This window comes from Ornithorhynchus anatinus, chromosome 5 (genome assembly GCF_004115215.2).
Source record: "Ornithorhynchus anatinus isolate Pmale09 chromosome 5, mOrnAna1.pri.v4, whole genome shotgun sequence".
Lineage (NCBI taxonomy): Eukaryota > Metazoa > Chordata > Mammalia > Monotremata > Ornithorhynchidae > Ornithorhynchus > Ornithorhynchus anatinus.
The window spans coordinates 103,452,899-103,469,738 of NC_041732.1; the positions used below are offsets into that span (position 1 = coordinate 103,452,899).

Here is a 16,840-nt window from a genome sequence, read left to right on the forward strand (position 1 = left end):
GTTACTAGTCACGATCATCCGCATCCCCCAGGCCCCACCTCCAACTTTCTGAATGGTTTGGATTCCTCCTCACTTCATCCTCCTCTCTTCATCATACATTGTTCCCTGGGGACTTCAATATCAATTTGGATGTTCCTGACGGGCTCTTCCGCTGCCGGCTCTCTATCACCCCTCACCTCCGCTGACCCCCTGTTCCAGCCCAACTCACCCACTCACCAGCTTGATTTCATCATCTCTGGCCACCCTACATTCTTCATCCACACCAACTCTGAAATCCCTCAATCCGACCACAACCCCACCCGCCTGCCTTCTCTCCCACATCCCCCCTCCTCACAAATCTATCCTGTTCCCCCTAGAGACCTCTGATCCTTTAACCCTATCCGATTTTTCCCAAGTCATCGTGCACCGGTACCCGATCTGCCGACCCTCGACTACTAAACTGACACCCTCGGCACCACCCTCTCTGTTGAACTCAACTCACTCTCTCGCCTGTCCCTTCACTGACCTCTTACCACTAACCCTCAGCCCTGGATCACCTGCACAGTCCACTTCCTTCGACCCTGTGCACGAGCCTCAGAGTGCCGTTAGGGGAAAACCAGATACCAGGCTGACCTTGTCCACCTTGCTCAAATTCATCCTTGCCTGCTTTAACTCTGCCCTCTCCTCTGCCCGGCAATATTATTTCTCCATCCTTCCTGACTCCCATGCTCATTGCCCTCACCAGTTGTTTCAGACATTTAACTCTCTCCTCATACTTCCTGTCTCCCCATCCCCCAGTCTCTTGCTCCTAATGATCTGTTTGCCTACTTTATTGAGAAAAATGAAATCATCAGGTGTGATCTCCCTAAAATCTCCCTTGCTCCTCTCCAGTCTCTCCCTTTTTCTGTGCCCTCTTCGACTCTCCCATCTATCTCTGCAGTACCTCATGAGGAAAGCTACTGCCTTCTCTCAAAATCCACCCTCTTCACCTGCACCTCTGGCCCCGTTCCTTAGAACCTTATCAAAGCGCTTGCCCCCTTCCTCCTTCCCTCCCTAATAGCCATCTTCAACTGTTTGCTCTCCAGTGGCTTCTTCCCCATGGCTTTCAAACAGGTTTATGTCTCCCCTATCCTAAATAAACCTTCCCTTGACACCCCCTTCCCGGCTCCCTCCAGTTATGGCCCCATCTCCCTTCTACCCTTCCTCTCCAAATTATTTGAGTGTCTACGCCTGCTGTCTCAAATTTCCCTCCTCCAATTCTCTCCTTGACCCCACCCAGTCTGGCTCCCGTCCCCTTCGCTCCACAGAAACCATCCTCTCAGGTCACCGATGATGTCCTTCTCGCCAGATCCAACGGCCTCTACTCTATCCTCATCCTCCTCGACCTCTCAGCCGCCTTCGACACTGTGGACCACCCCCTTCTCCTGGAAACTTTATCCGACCTCGGCTTCACTGACTCTGTCCTCTCCCGGCTCTCCTCTTATCTCTCTGGCCATTCATTCTGTATCTCTTTTGCGTCCTCCTTCTCTGCCTCCCACCCCCTGACTGTGGGGGTGTCCCTCAAAGTTCAGATCTACTTCCTCTTTTATTCACCATCTACACCCACTTCCTCGGAGAACTCATTATTGCGATTAGGATTATTTCTCTCATCTGATCTCTCCACACTCTGGAACTGGACTCTCCTTCCCTCCATCTCTCCTTTCTCTTCCTCCTCCCTCCTGCCTTTGCTCCTCTCGTCTCCCTTTCTGCTCCTCTCCCATCCCACTTCTCTCCGTCCTTCCATCCCTGACAGGAAGACAGGGAGACATCCATCAGGCCCCTTCCAGGGGTGGAGCTCGGCCTATTTAGAGAGATCCAGTTTTCAGTTCCCAGCCTGGTGGATGTGGGTGTGGACTGGGTGTTGATGGATCAATCTCTCGAGCTACTGATTATGGTATTTATGGAGAACTCCCTGAGCTCTGGGCGAAGTGCTGGGTGGAAACCAAATGAGGGTCGAGGAGCTGTTTCTGTGTCTCGGTGTCTCCGTGTCTCTTCACAGAGGAACAGCGTGACACAGTGGATAAAGCACGAGCCCGGGAGCCAGAACGTCATGGATTCTAATCCCGGCTTTGCCACTTGTCTGCTGTGTGGCCTCGGGCAAGCACTTCACTTCTCTGGGCCTCAGTTACCTCATCTGGAAAACGGGGATGAAGACTGTGAAGACGTGGGACAGGAACTGTGTCCAACCTGATTTGCTGGCATCCACCCTAGGGCTTAATACAGTGCCTGGCACATAGTAAGTGCTTAACAAATACCATTATTATTATTATTATTATTAGTCAATCGTATTCACTGAGTATTATTTATTTATTTATTGTTTGAGAGAGGACAAACAACAATAGACACAATCCCGCCCACAACGAGCTTATAGTCTAGAGAATGCCTAGAGACTATCACTGTGACTCTGCGTCTCTGTCTAACAAGGGGTGGATCTGGGAGGGGGTGGACAGGCACGCAGAAATTTGAGGCGGGGGTGGGGGCTGAACCAGGAGAAGCTGCAGGAAATGCCCCTGGTACTGTCCCAAGCGCTTAGTCCAGTGCTCTGCACACAGTAACCGCTGCATAAATACGATTGACTGACTGACTTGGCCAGGGGCAGGAGACCCCGGCTCTATTTCCAGGTTTGTTCCGGGCCTCAACGTCCCGATCTGTAAAGTGGGGAGAAGGATCACCGCCCCCATCCCACCTTCCCGACCCCCCCACCCCCTGCCCACCAAGAGAGATGGCCAAGGCTTGTGGCCCTGGGGGCTCCGAGCAGCGCTTATTTCCCGAGGGGGTGAGGACCCTCCCTCTGGTTTGGCTCGTGAGTAGAAAACCTCAGCCTGGTCTGGGGGGTCCCCAAAGGAAGGAGATCCCCCCACTCCCTTCCCCACCCCACCTGCCTCCAACTCTGAGTCAGCCCAGACGGCGGGCAGCCGGACGAGCCCCTTCCATCCGGACGGTCTAGGGGTCGCGCCCCCGGGGGCCACAACCACAACCTTCTCTCCTTCCCTCTCCCCCCACTCCCACTCCCCTCTCTCCTCCCCGTTCCCTCTTCCTCCTCCTCCTCCTCCTTCCTCCCCCCAGGCCAGCTCTCGGCCTCCAGGCCGAGGGTCTCAAGCCTTCTCATCGGTTCCCTCAGCACACTGAAATGCAACCGCTTCTGGGGAGAAGCAAGAGGAGGAGGATAAGGAGCCAAGAGCAGGGACCGTGGGGTCGGCGGTGGAGGAGGAGGAAGAAGAAGAGGATGAGGAGAAAGAAGTTCCTGCATTTTTCCCCGGTGGAGACTTTGTCGGACAGGATGGTAGAAAGGCCAGGCCATTTCAGAGGCCCCATCCTTAGGGAAGCAGCCTGGTGTAGTGACTAGAACCCGGGCCCGGGAGTCAGAAGGTCATAAATTCTAATCCCGACTCCGCCACCTGTCTGCTGTGTGACCTTGGGCAGGTCCATTCACTTCTGTATGCTTCAGTTACCTCATCTGTCAGATGGGGCTTTAAAAGTGTGAGCCCCAAGGGGGACAACCTGATTACCTTGTATCTACCTCAGCACTTAGAACAGTGCTTGGCACATAGTAAGTACTTAACAAATACCATAATTATTATTATCTCCGCCCCCTGCCCCCTCTTCCCTCCTCCCATCCTCCATCCCTCCCTTCTCCTCCTCTCCCCGGATCCCCCTTCCCCCATCAGCACACTGCTCATCGTGTGTGGCCAATTACTCTTTATTGGTTTGTGGCAGCCAGATGGCAGGAGTAAGAACAAGCAGGGGTAGTGGGGAAACGCGGACCACACAATTCGGGAAGACCAGGAGCCCCCCCAAGCACCCCCCAAAACCCAGCCCATCACCTCCCCGACCCCCTTACTGGTCAAAGGCCAATTCCAGTGGGGGAGGGGAGGGTGGCCTTCCCCGTCCCCCAGACGGGGCCTTCTCCGGAGGGAGGCCTTCCGGCGTTGAATCTCGGAGAGAGACTTCGAGAGAGGAGGGGCGGAAGGCGGGAATGAAGGGGAAGCGGGCCCGACCTGGTACCTGGGATGGGACCGCGTCTCCAGGGCCGGGGGAGTGTGGAGGAGGAGGAGGAAGAGGAGGAAGTGGAGGAGGAAGAGGAGGAAGGGAGCCGTGGCGGTGGTCGTGAGCGTCAGGGCGAGCAGGGCCGCTCTTCGATGAGCTCCAGGTCGAACTCCTCCTCCAGGGAGCCTCCCACGGGCAGCAGGCGAAACTTCTTGCCCTTGAGGGTGCAGGTGCGGTGCTTGAAGTCCAAGATGGCGCCGTGGTCCTGAAGCACGTCCGTGCCGATGATGGCCTCTTCCGTGGCCTCGTCGGCCACCAGGAACTGGGCGTTCATCTCCAGCTTGCCCAGGGTGATGACCGTGTCCCAGATGCCCAGGATCTTCAGCTCCGCCCCGTTGGCCACCTTGACCACGTTCTCGAAGGGCCTGAGGGTGGACGGGTCCCCGTCGGTGGCCTGCTCCCACAGGTCGGGGTGGGCCACGGACACCTGGGCCCCGGAGTCCACCAGGAAGCGCACCGGGACCCCCTCGATGCTGCCCTTGAGGTAGTAGCCCTTGCCCATGCTGCGGGCCAGGAGGATCTCCCGGGGGCCGGGAACGGGGCCGCCGAAGGCCTTCAGGAGGGCGTCCCGGACGGCCGGGTAGCTGCGGCGGGCCTCGGGGCCGAGCCCTCGGAAGAGGTCGAGCGGCCCCCCTCGCAGGGCCGAGCTCAGGAAGCGCAGCTTGGTGGCCTCGTCCCAGTGGTTGAGGTCGGCGATGACCTCCAGCTGGTGAAGCCACCGGCCCGCGTCCCCCCGGGACCCGTCGAAGGGTTCGGGCAGGAAGGCGTGCTCCCTGGCGGGGCCCCGACTTCCTGCCTCCCGATCTCCGGCCTCGGCCATGGTTCTCCTTCCCCGGACCCCGGCCTCGGCCCCGACGCCCGGCCCGGCGCTCAGAGAGGAAGTCGAGATGACCGCGGCGTGGACCCCGACGCCGACGAGCAGCAGCAAGGGCAGGGACGCCCGGGCTGGGAAGACCGGGGCCTGGGGCCTGCGGGGGGCAATGGCAGCGGGCTCCTCGGAGCGGGGCGAGGGCTCCCCGGGAAGCGGAACGGGTTCTGGGGCTGGAGAGGCCTCCTCCGACTGTGCCCGTCCGGCTGCCGGTGGCGGTGGCGGGCCCGGTCTGTCCCCGCCTCTCCCGGCGGGGCCTTTTTGAGGCCGGGGCCCGGGACCGCACGCTCCCCTGGTCCTCTGCCCTCAACCGTCCCGCCCCCGCCAGCATCCGGCCCGACCGGCAGAGCCGGTGTGCTGCCCATCCGCCCACCTGGCATCCGCGGCCGCTGCCCTGGACCGTGTGGGCATGGGACGGCCCGGTCTGGAGGGCGGGGGGCAGGGGGTGCCAGTTGGGAGGGAGAGGCCTCCACACCGGGAAGTTCCAACCTGTCGTCTCCCCCTCCGGACCGTCGGCTCGTTGTGGGCAGGGAATGTGTCTGTTTATTGTTCTACTGGACTCTCCCAAGCGCTTCATTCAGTGCTCTGAACACCGTAAGCGCTCAGTAAATGCCACTGACGTACTGACTGACTGGTCTCCGGAGGAGAGGCCGGGAGCCGGACGGGTTCTGGAACACGGGGATGATGGTATCTCGTTGTGGGCAGGGAATGTGTCTGTTTATTGTTCTACCGGACTCTCCCAAATACTTAGAATAGTGCTCCGAACACACTAAGTGCTCAATAAGTACCACTGACTGACTGACTGATTGGTCCCCGGGAGAGAGGCCGGGAGTCGGACAGGTTGTGGAACGCGGGGACGATGGGCTCTGGTTGTGGACGGGGAATGCGCCTGTTCTAGTGTTCTACTGGACTCTCCCAAGAGCTTAGTACAGTGCTCTGCACATGGTAAGCACTCAATAAATACCATTGATTGACTGGAGTCTCCGTCACCTCGCCCCCTCCTACCTCTCCTCCCTTCTCCCTTTCCACCGCCCACCCCGCACGCTCCGCTCCTCCGCCGCCCACCTCCTCGCCGTCCCTCGGTCTCACCCGTCCCGCCGTCGACCCCCGGGCCGCGTCCTCCCGCGGTCCCGGAACGCCCTCCCTCTTCACCTCCGCCAAACTGATTCTCTTCCCCTCTTCAAAACCCTACTTAAAGCTCACCTCCTCCAAGAGGCCTTCCCAGACTGAGCTCCCCTTCTCCCTCTACTCCCTCTACCACCCCCCCTTCACCTCTCCGCAGCTTAACCTTCTTTTCCCCCATTTCCCTCCGCTCCTCCCCCTCTCCCTTCCCATCCCCTCGGCACCGTACTCGTCTGCTCAACTGTATATATTTTCATTACCCTATTTATTTTGTTAATGAGATGTATATCACCTTGATTCTATTTATTTGCTATTGTCTTAATGAGATGTTCATCCCCTCGAGTCTATTTATCGCTATTGTTCTTGTCTGTCCGTCTCCCCCGGTTAGACTGTAAGCCCGTCATAGCGCAGGGACTGTCTCTATCTGTTACTGATTGGTCCATTCCAAGCGCTTAGTACAGTGCTCTGCACATAGTAAGCGCTCAATAAATACTATTGAATGAATAAATGGAGTAAAATGTCCACCAATCGACCGGTCAGTTCATCGAGCCATCTGACAATCCATCGTTCAATCCATCCATCCTTCAATCAATCCTCCCACCAATCCTTCCATTCATAATAATAGTAATAATAGTTATGGTTGTCCTCAAGAGCTTACTATATGCCAAACGCTACACGAAGCACTGGGGTGTTTACAAGATAATCATGGAAGTCACAGCACAGTCTTATGAGAAGCAGCGTAGCTTAGTGGCAAGAGCCCGGGCCTGGAAGTCAGAGGTCGTGGGTTCTAATCCCCGCTCCGCCACTTGTCAGCTGTGTGACTTTGGGCAAGTCACTTCACCTCTCTGGGCCTCAGTGACCTTATCTGGAAAATGAGGATTAAGACTGTGAGGCCTATGGGAGCCCTATCTTGTATCTACCCCAGGACTTAGAACAGTGCTTGGCACATAGTAAGCGCTTAACCAATGCCATCATTATTATTATTGCCCCAGTGCTCAGAACACTGCTTGGCACATAGTAAGTGCTTAACAAATACCATAATTATTATTATTATGCATCCCCTGCCCACAAGGAGAAGCAGAGTGGCTCAGTGGAAAGAGCCCGGGCTTCAGAGTCAGAGGTTATGGGTTCGAATGCTGGCTCTGCCACTTGTCAGCTGTGTGACTGTGGGCAAGCCACTTCACTTCTCTGTGCCTAAATTACTTCATCTGTAAAATGGGGATTAAGACTGTGAGCCTCACGTGGGACAACCTGATTACCCTGTATCTACCCCAGCGCTTAGAAGAGTGCTCTGCACATAGTAAGCGCTAAACAAATACAAACAACAACAAGGGGCTTACAGTTTAGAGTGGGAGACAGACATTAATAGAAATAAGTAAATTATGGATATGGACATTAGTGCTCTGAGGCTGTGAGGCTGAACAGACTGTAAGCTGGTTGTGGGCAGGGAATGTCACCGTTTATTGTGCTTAGTACAGTGCTCTGCACACAGTAAATGCTTAACAAATACTTCCATTCATTCGTTCAATTGTATTTATGGAGCGCTTACTGTGTGCAGAGCACTGTACTGAGCGCTTGGAAAGTACAATTCAGCAGTAAAGAGAGACAATCCCTGCCTTTACTGGGTTTACAGTCTAGAAGGGAGGAGACAGGCATCATGAATGAGTGAAGGGAGCAAGTCAGGGGACGCAGAAGGGAGTGGGAGAAGAGGAAAAAGGGGGCTTAATCAGGGAAGGCCTCTCGGAGGAGGTGGGCCTTCCGTAAGGATTGGAAGTGAGGGAGAGGCATTGTCTGTCGGCTAGGAGGAGGGAGGGCCTTCCAGCCCAGAGACGGGACGTGGACCAGTGGCCCAGAGAGTTCAGGCCGAGGGATTTTTTGATCCTCAAGCGGTTGATCCTTAGAGTCGATTTTTAGGCCTCACTTTTCCAGTTGTACTGGACGCTGCCCAGCCCAAGCGCCAGCTCTCCGAGAGCCGGGGGCCAGTGGCCTCTGCCGCCAGGATCCAAGACGGAGAGTCACAGAGAAGAGAGCAGCAGCATGGCTCAGTGGAAAGAGCACGGGCTTTGGAGTCAGGGCTCATGAGTTCGAATCCCAGATCTGCCACTTGTCGGCTGTGTGACTGTGGGCAAGTCACTTAACTTCTCTGTGCCTCAGTTCCCTCATCTGTAAAATGGGAATTAAGACTGTGAGCCCCACGTGGGAGAACCTGATTCCCCTATGTCTACCCCAGCGCTTAGAACAGTGCTCGGCACATAGTAAGCGCTTAACAAATACCAACGTTATTATTATTATTAGAGAAGCAGCACGGTGTAGTGAATAGAGACCGGTCCTGGGAGTCAGAAGGTCATGGGTTCTAATTCCGGCTCCGCCACTTGTCTGCTGTGTGATCTTGGGCAAGTCACTTCACTTCTCTGGGCCTCAGTGACCTCATCTGTAAAATGGGGATGGAGGCTGTGAGTCCCACGTGGGACCGTGTCCAACCCGATCTGCTTGTACCCACCCCAGCGCTTAGTACAGTTACAGTATACTAACTATACAGTTAGTATAGTTAAGCGCTTAACAAATACCTTTATCGTTATTATTATTAGAGAAGCTGCACGGCCTAGTGGATAGAGAGCAGGCCTGGGAGTCCACGGTCTTGGGTTCCAGTCTAGTTGGTGACCTCACGGGCTCGGGTGCCAATCTAGTTGTGACCCCCACAAGCTCGGACGTCAATCTAGTCGGCGAATTCATGGGCTCAGACTCCGGTCTTGTTGGTGACCCCACGGGCTTGAACCCCAGTCTAGTTGGATGGGAAGCAGCATGGCGGAGTCAAAATGTCGTGGGTTCTAATCCCAGATCCACCACTCGTCTGCTGTGTGGCCTTAGGGGAGTCACTTCGCTTCTCTGGGCCTCAGCTACTTCTTCTGTAAAAATGGGGATGAGGATTGTGAGCCCGACATGGGACAGGGACTGTGTCCAACCCAATTTGCTTATATCCATCCCAGAGTTTAGTACAGTGTCTGGCACATAGTAAGTGCCTAACAAATACCATAATTACTCTCGTTATTATTATTACTAGCTGTTGACCCCACAGGCTCAGACACGGGTCTCGTCCGTGACCCAAGGGTAGGGACGTAAGTCGAGACGTGGCATCCGGGCTTAACATCAAGCCGAACTCCACCTTGGAGGGAACCGCCCGCTCCGCCCCGAGACCGCACTCGCCCCCGGCCCGGGGCCGGCTCTGACTCCTGACCCCTGACCCCTGACCCCACGGCGGGCTCCCGGGCCGGGGGCTCCCGGAGATTAGATCCCGGCCAAGCCGTTGCTGACTCCGGAGAAATCGGGGAGGCGGCGGGGAGCGACCGTCGTCCCGGGAAGGTTGCCCAACGGAAAACCAAACAAAGGCCGGGAACGGCGGCCCACGGGGCCGGGCCGCCCCCGGGCAGGCCCGGCGGCAGACCTGCGTCCACCCGGCCCGACTGTTCATGCGTTCGGTCGTTATTCGTTCATTCGTCCATTCCCGGGCCCCGACGTGGAGCCGGAGGCCGGGCTGATTGATCGATCGGGAAGGAGGAGAGGGGTTGGGTCCCGGGTCCCCACCTTCCCGCTTCTCAGCGCGCACACGCGCACACAAACACGTACGCACGGCCCGCCTGCTCTGTGGGCCACCCTGTGCTGTAATGCCGAGGCTCAGGACGGACCGGCCGCTGGGGCGGGGGCCAGGGAGGGGCCGGAAGCGTCTCCCTGTCGTTGGCTGCTGGGAGACCCTGACCCTCTGAGCGGGTGCGGGCTGGGATCTGAGGACTGCGCACCCATACTGGGAGGGAGGAGAGACCAACCGGTCCCTCCACCTCCCCTAGATACTGTAGATTGGAGATTAATACTAGTACTGAGCTTCTGTCTCTACAGGAGAAGGAGCACGGCTCAGTGGAAAGAGCACGGACGTGGGAGTCAGAGGTCGTGGGTTCTAATCCCGGCTCCGCCACTTGTCAGCTGGGTGACTTTGGGCAAATCACTTCTCTGAGCCTCTGTGACCTCATGTGGAAAATGGGGATTAAGACTGTGAGTCCCACCTGGGACAAACTGATAACCCTGTACTCCAGCGCTTAGAACGGTGCTTGGCACATAGTGAATACCATCATTACCATTACTGATGATAGCATTATTAGACTGCGAGCTCACTGTGGGCAGGGAATGTGTCTGTCTGCCACTCGTCTGTTGTGTGACCTCGGGCAAGTCACTTAACTTTATTGGGCCTCGTTTTGGCATGGACTAGTGGAGAGAGCCCGGGCCTGGAAATCAGAAGGACGTGGCTTCTGATCCTGGCTCCACCACGTGTCTTCCGGGTGACCTCAGACAAGTCACTTCACTTCTCTGGGCCTCAGTTCCCTCATCTGTAAAATGGGGATGGAGACTGCAGCCCCATGGGAGACAGGGACCGTGTCCAACCCATTTGTTTGTATCTACCCCAGCGCTCAGTACAGTGCCTGACACCTAGTAAGTGCTTAACAAATGCCATAATTATTGTAGTCTCCCAAGTGCTTAGTACAATGCTCTGCACACAGTAAGTGCTCGATAAATGACTGACTGACTGATAATAACTCTAGGAAGAGTACTTGTAAAGGGTTTGCTATGAGCCAAGCACTGCTTAAGCCCTTAGGTAGAGAAGCAGCGTGGCTCAGTGGAAAGAGCCCGGGCTTGGGAGTCAGAGGTCATGGGTTCAAATCCCAGTTCAGCCACTTGTCAGCTGTGTGACTTTGGTCAAGTCACTTAACTTCTCTGTGCCTCAGTGACCTCATCTGTAAAATGGGGATGAAGACTGTGAGCCCCACGTGGGACAACCTGATCACCTTGTATCCTCCCCAGCACTTGAAACAGTGCTTTGCACATAGTAAGCGCTTAACAAATGCCATAATTATTATTATTATAATGGTATTTGTTAAGCACTTATTATGTGTCAGGCACTGTACTAAGTCGGGGGGAAAATACAAGCAAATCAGGTTGGGCAGAGATCCTGCCCCACATAGGGCTCACAGTCTTCTTAATCCCCATTTGAGCCCAATGGATAGGGATTGTCTCTATTTGTTGCTTAATTGTACTTTCCAAGCGCTTAGTACAGTGATCTGCACACAGAAAGCGCTCAATAAATATGATTAAATGAACGTGGGAACTGAGGCAAAGAGAACTGAAGTGACTTACCCAAGGTCACACAGCAGACAGCTGGCAGAGCCGGAATTAGAATCCAGGTCCTTTTGACTCCCAGCCCCGGGCTCAGCAACTTGCCAGAGGGCACACAACCGACGAGTGGAAGAACCGGGATTAGAACCCGGGTCTTCCGACTCCGAGGCCTGTGCTTTTTCCGCTAGGCCGTGCTGCTTCTGTGGGGTTCGCCTTTTTCTCGCCACCTGAGAATGTTCGTTGGAGCTTGGGCTGCCACGTTCTGCTCCGATAGCCCGACTCGTGTTGTAGAAGGAGAGGCCGAGCTGTTAAGGGAGGAAGCATCCAACGCCACACAATTTTGGTCGAAGGAGCGGCCAGGAAGCCAAGGAGGCAGCGAGAACTATTGGAAAGAGACCTGGATTCTAAACCTCGTTCTGCCATTGCCCTCCTGGGTGGCCTTCACCTTCTCTGGGCCTCAGTTTCCTCATCTGTAAAATGGAGATAAGGTATTCATTCATTCAATAGTATTTATTGAGCACTTACTATGTGCAGAGCACTGTACTAAGCGCTTGGAATGGACAATTCGGCAACAGATAGAGACGATCCCCGCCCATTGACGGGCTCACGGTCTAATCGGAGAGACAAGACGGACAAAAACAAGACAACTTAATCGCAATAAATAGATATAACCATTCCACACTTTTAACCTTCCTAAAATCACATCTCCAAGAGGCCTTTTTTTAATGAAATTTGTTAAGTGCTTACTATGTGCCAGGCACTGTTCTAAACGCTGCAGTAGATGCAAGCTAATCAGGTTGGACACAGTCCTTGTGCCACGCGGGGCTCACACTCTTAATCCCAATTTTACAGATGAGGGAACTGAGGCCCAGAGAAGGAAAGTGACTTGCCCAAGGTCCCACAGCAGACAAGTGGCAGAGCCGGGATTAGAATTTAAGCCCCCTTTCCTCTTCTCCCACTCCTTTCTATGTCACTCTGACTTGCTCCTTTTATTCATCCCCCCTCCCGGGCGCTTATGTCCGTGTGGGAGAAGCAGCATGGCCTAGTGGCAAGAGCAAGGGCTTGGGAGTCAGAGGTTGTGGGTTCAAATCCCAACTCTGTCCCTTGTCTGCTGTGAGACCTTGGGCAACTCGCTTCACTTCTCTGTGCCTCACTTACCTCATGTGTAAAATGGGGATTGGGGCTATGAGCTCCATGTGGGAAAAGCTGATGACCTGGTATCCACCCAGCTCTCAGAACAGTGCTCGGCACATAGTAAGCGCTTAACAAATACCATATTTATTATTATTATTACTCTCCCAAGCGCTTAGGCCATTGCTCTGCACTGTGGACTGTAAACTCTTTGGGAGCAGGGAATGAGTCGGTTCTATTGTTCTATTGTCCTCTCCCAAAGCGCTTAGTCCAGTGCTCTGCACAGAGTAAGCACTCAATAAATACTATGAATCAAATGATTGGTTTCCTCACCTCTTAGAGGTGATGATGACGATGGTATTTGTTAAGTGCTTGTGCCAAGCTCTGTTCTAAGCACTGGGGTACATACAGTAGAGTCCAACAGAGTGAGTAGACACATTCTCTGCCTTCGAGAAGCTTCATTCATTCATTCAATCGTATTTATTGAGTGCTTACTGTGTGCAGAGCACTGGACTAAGCGCTTGGAAAGTACAATTTGGCAACAGATAGAGACGATCCCTACCCAACGACGGGCTCATCACGGTCTAGAAGGGGGAGAGAGACAACAAAACAAAACAAGAAGACAGGCATCAATACCATCAATAAAAATAGAATTATAGATCTATGCACATCATTAATACAATGAATAGGATAATAAATATGTACATATATACACAAGTGCTGTGGGGAGGGGAAGGGGGTAGAGCAGAGGGAGGGAGTCGGGGCGATGGGGAGGGGAGGAGGAGCGGAGGAAAAGGGGGAGTTCAGTGTGGGAAGGCCTCCTGGAGGAGGTGAGCTCTCGGTAGGGCTTTGAAGGGAGGAAGAGAGTGAGTTTGGCGGAGGTGAGGAGGGAGGGCGTTCCGGGACATTGGGAGGACGTGGGCCGGGGGTCGACGGTGGGACGGGCGAGCAGGAGGCCCAAGGAGGAGGTGAGCAGAGGTAGAGGAGCGGAGTGTGCGGCTCAGGATGGAGGAGGAGGAGAGAAGGGAGGGGAGGGAGGAGAGGGCCAGGGATGGACGGGCTTTGAAGCTAAGAGTGAGGAGCTTTTGTTTGATACGGAGGTTGATAGGCAACCACTGGAGAGGTCTCTGTGCAGAGCACCGGACTAAATGCTTCAAGAGAAGCAGCATGGCATAGGGGTTTGAGCGTGGGCCTGGGAGTCAGAAGGTCATGGGTTCTAATCCCGGCTCCGTCACTTGTCGGCTGTGTGACTTGGGGGAAGTCACTTCACTTCTCTGGGCCTCAGTTCCCTCATCTGTCAAATGGGGATTGAGATTGTGAGCCCCACGTGGGACAGGAATTGCATCCAACCTGATTTGCTTGTATCGGCCGCGATTAGAACCCATGACCTTCTGACGCCCAGATCTGGGCTTTACCCTCTACACCATGCTGCTTTGAGAGGGGAAGGGATGATAATAATGATAATAATAATAACTGTGGTATTTGTTATTATTATTTGTTATTGCCTGACTCCCCTTCTAGACTGAGAGGAGACGCAGCGTGGCTCAATGGAAAGAGCCCGGCCTTGGGAGTCAGAGGTCAGGGGTTCGAATCCCGGCTCTGCCACTTGTCGGCTGTGTGACTGTGGGCAAGTCACTTCACTTCTCTGGGCCTCAGTTTCCTCATCTGTAAAATGGGGATGAAGACTGTGAGCCCCACGTGGGACAACCTGATCACCCTGTATCCCCCAGCGCTTAGAACACTGCTTGGCACATAGTAAGCGCTTAACAAATGCCGGCATTATTATTATGGGCTAATTCCATTGTACTGTACTCTCCCCAGTGCTTAGTACAGTGCTCTGCACCTGTAAGTGCTCGGTAAATACGCCTGATGGATTGATTTCCTTGAAGAACTAGAATTGACGGAGCCCGTCCGGCCGCCCCACACATCCACGCGCACTTTTTATGGTACTTGTAAAGCGCTCACTAAGTACCAGGCACTGTTCTAAGCTCTGAAATAGTTCAGAGATCATCAGTGGCCCTTGTCTGCCTTGGCCCTTGGGTGGATTTAGAGAAGGGAAAACCACAGCCCTGCCATCAGAGGAGTTTACAATCAAGCAGTAGTCTTTAATGGGCACTTACTCGATGAGGCAAGTAGACAGAAATTGTTTACGCTTCAGTGGGGCAGGAGGGAGGGCAGAGACACAGATGTGTAACCGCAAGGGTGTGGACGAATGAATAAATGAATAAAGAAGAAGGGTATGAGCATCGTTGTGTACACGATAACGATGGCATGCCTGGCCAGTCGATCAGTCAACCATATTTATTGAGCACTTATTAATAATAATCTTGGTATTTGTTAAGCGCTTACTATGTGCAGACCACTGTTCTAAGCACTGGGGTAGATACAGGGTCATCAGGTCGTCCCACGTGAGGCTTACGGTCTTCATCCCCATTTGATAGATGAGGTCACTGAGGCCCGGAGAAGTGAAGTGACTTGCCCACAGTCACACAGCTGACAAGTGGCAGAGCTGGGATTCGAACCCATGATTGTGTGCAGAGCGCTGTTATAAGCCCCGGGGAGGGTACGACCAAAAAAAACAGACATTCCCAGCCCACAATGAGTTTATGGTCTAGAGGGGCCCTGGCAAGATACAAACTGATCAGTAGAGAAGCAGAGTGGCTCAGTGGAAAGAGCACAGGCTTGGGAGCCAGAGGTCATGCGTTCGAATCCCGACTCTGTCACTTGTCAGCTGTGTGACTGTGGGCAAGTCACTTTACTTCTCTGGGCCTCAGGTCCCTCATCTGTAAAATGGGGATGAAGACCGTGAGCCTCACGTGGGACAACTCGATTACCCTGGATCTCCCCCAGCGCTTAGAACAGTGCTCTGCACATAGTAAGCGCTTAACAAATACCAACATTATTATTATCAGTCCTCTAGACTGTAAGCTCCTCGTGGGCAGGGAATCCGTTCTAATCTCAGCTCCGCCACTCATCTGCTGTGAGACCTTGGACAGGTCACTGCACTTCTCTGGGCCTCAGTGACCTCATCTGCAAAATGGGGATGAAGACTGTGAGCCCCACGTGGGACAGGGACTGTGTCCAACCCGATTTGCTTGGATCCACCCCAGCGCTTAGTACAGCACCTGGAACATAGTAAGTGCTCAACAGATACCATTAAAACGGGAGGGAGGACAGGTGCCGAGTCCCCACTTCACAGATGTGGAAACGGAGGCCCGGGGGAGTCAAGTGACTCGCTCAAGTTCACGCAGCAGGTCGGCGGAGGAACCGGGACTAGAATTTCATTCAGTCGTATTTATCGAGCGCTTACTGTGTGCAGACTAGAATCCAGCTCCTCTGATTTCCCGGCCCGCGAAACGTCCCCTCGGTCACGTTGCCTCTCTGGGTGGTTTCGCGGGGACGACGTGAGCCGGGATGGGGGGGATGAATGAGTTATTCCCTGGCTTTTCTTGGCATGAGGCCACAGGGAATAAACACAGCAACGCTGACCTCCCTCTCGGGTGCGGCTCCACCGGTTGGAGGTGGAGAGGTCAGTTGGTCAAGGAGAATCAGCCCAACCGGAGGTTGACGAGGTCGCCTGGACTCCAGGAAGCAGGTAGCGTGGCCCAGTGGATAGAGCACAGGCCTGGAAATCAGAAGGACGAGGGTTCTAATCCTCTCTCCACCACCCGTCTGCTGGGTGATCTCGGGCAAGTCACCTCACTTCTCTGGGCCTCAGTTCCCTCATCTGTAAAATGGGGGTGAAGATGATGCGCCCCATGGGGGACAAGGACCGTGTCCAATTCGATTATCGTGTGTCTACCCCAGCACTTAGAACGGTGCCTGGCACATAGTAAGGGCTTAAGAAGTACCACAGTTATTATGATCGCCGGCCTGGGAGTCAGAGGACCTGAGTTTTAATCCTGGCTCTGCGTTACTGGGTAAGGATTGTCTCTTTTTGTTGCCCAATTGTACTTTCCAAGCTCTCAGTCCAGTGCTCTGCACACAGTAAGCGCTCCATAAATAGCTCTTAGTCCAGTGCTCTGCACTCAGTAAGCGCTCCATAGATACGATCGAATGAATGAAATGCTTGCTGTGTGATCTTGGGCAAGTCACTTCACTGCAACTCAGCTGTCCTGTTCTCCCTCCTACTTAGATGGTGAACCCCACGCGGGCCAGAGATTGTGCCCAGCCTAATTCAGTTGTATCTACCCCAGCGCTTAGAACAGTGTTGGACACAGAGTAAGCCTTTAACAAATACCATTAGAAACCAACAAAACAAACAAACAGATCAAAAAGAAACCACTGCGCAAGCACAACAGGAGTCTGTCAAAGCTTCTCCTCCCCCTGACCCGGGGATTCAGTCAATCAGTTAATCAATCGTTGGTATTTACTGAGCACTGGACTAAGCGCTAGGGAGAGTCCAATACGATTGAGTTGGTAGACGCATTCCCTGCCCACAGTGAGCTTACAGTCTAGAGGGGGAGACAGACTTTAATAGAAATTATAGAGATG

The 16,840-nt window shown here is 54.1% G+C and overlaps 1 protein-coding gene across 1 annotated transcript; it reads right to left on the reverse strand.

Annotated features, from left to right (window-relative positions):
* Positions 1–3,867: 3,867 nt before the first annotated feature.
* On the reverse strand, positions 3,868–5,134 carry ASPRV1 (aspartic peptidase retroviral like 1). The gene has a single exon (XM_001519327.3). The coding sequence runs from the start codon at positions 4,883–4,885 to the stop codon at positions 4,133–4,135; it is 753 nt and encodes a 250-aa protein (XP_001519377.3). The 5' UTR covers positions 4,886–5,134; the 3' UTR covers positions 3,868–4,132.
* Positions 5,135–16,840: the final 11,706 nt, after the last annotated feature.

What these genes read in the sequence shown, in the direction of transcription:
- ASPRV1 (XM_001519327.3), bottom strand. Translation starts at nt 4,885, where the DNA reads ATGGCCGAGGCCGGAGATCGGGAGGCAGGAAGTCGGGGCCCCGCCAGG.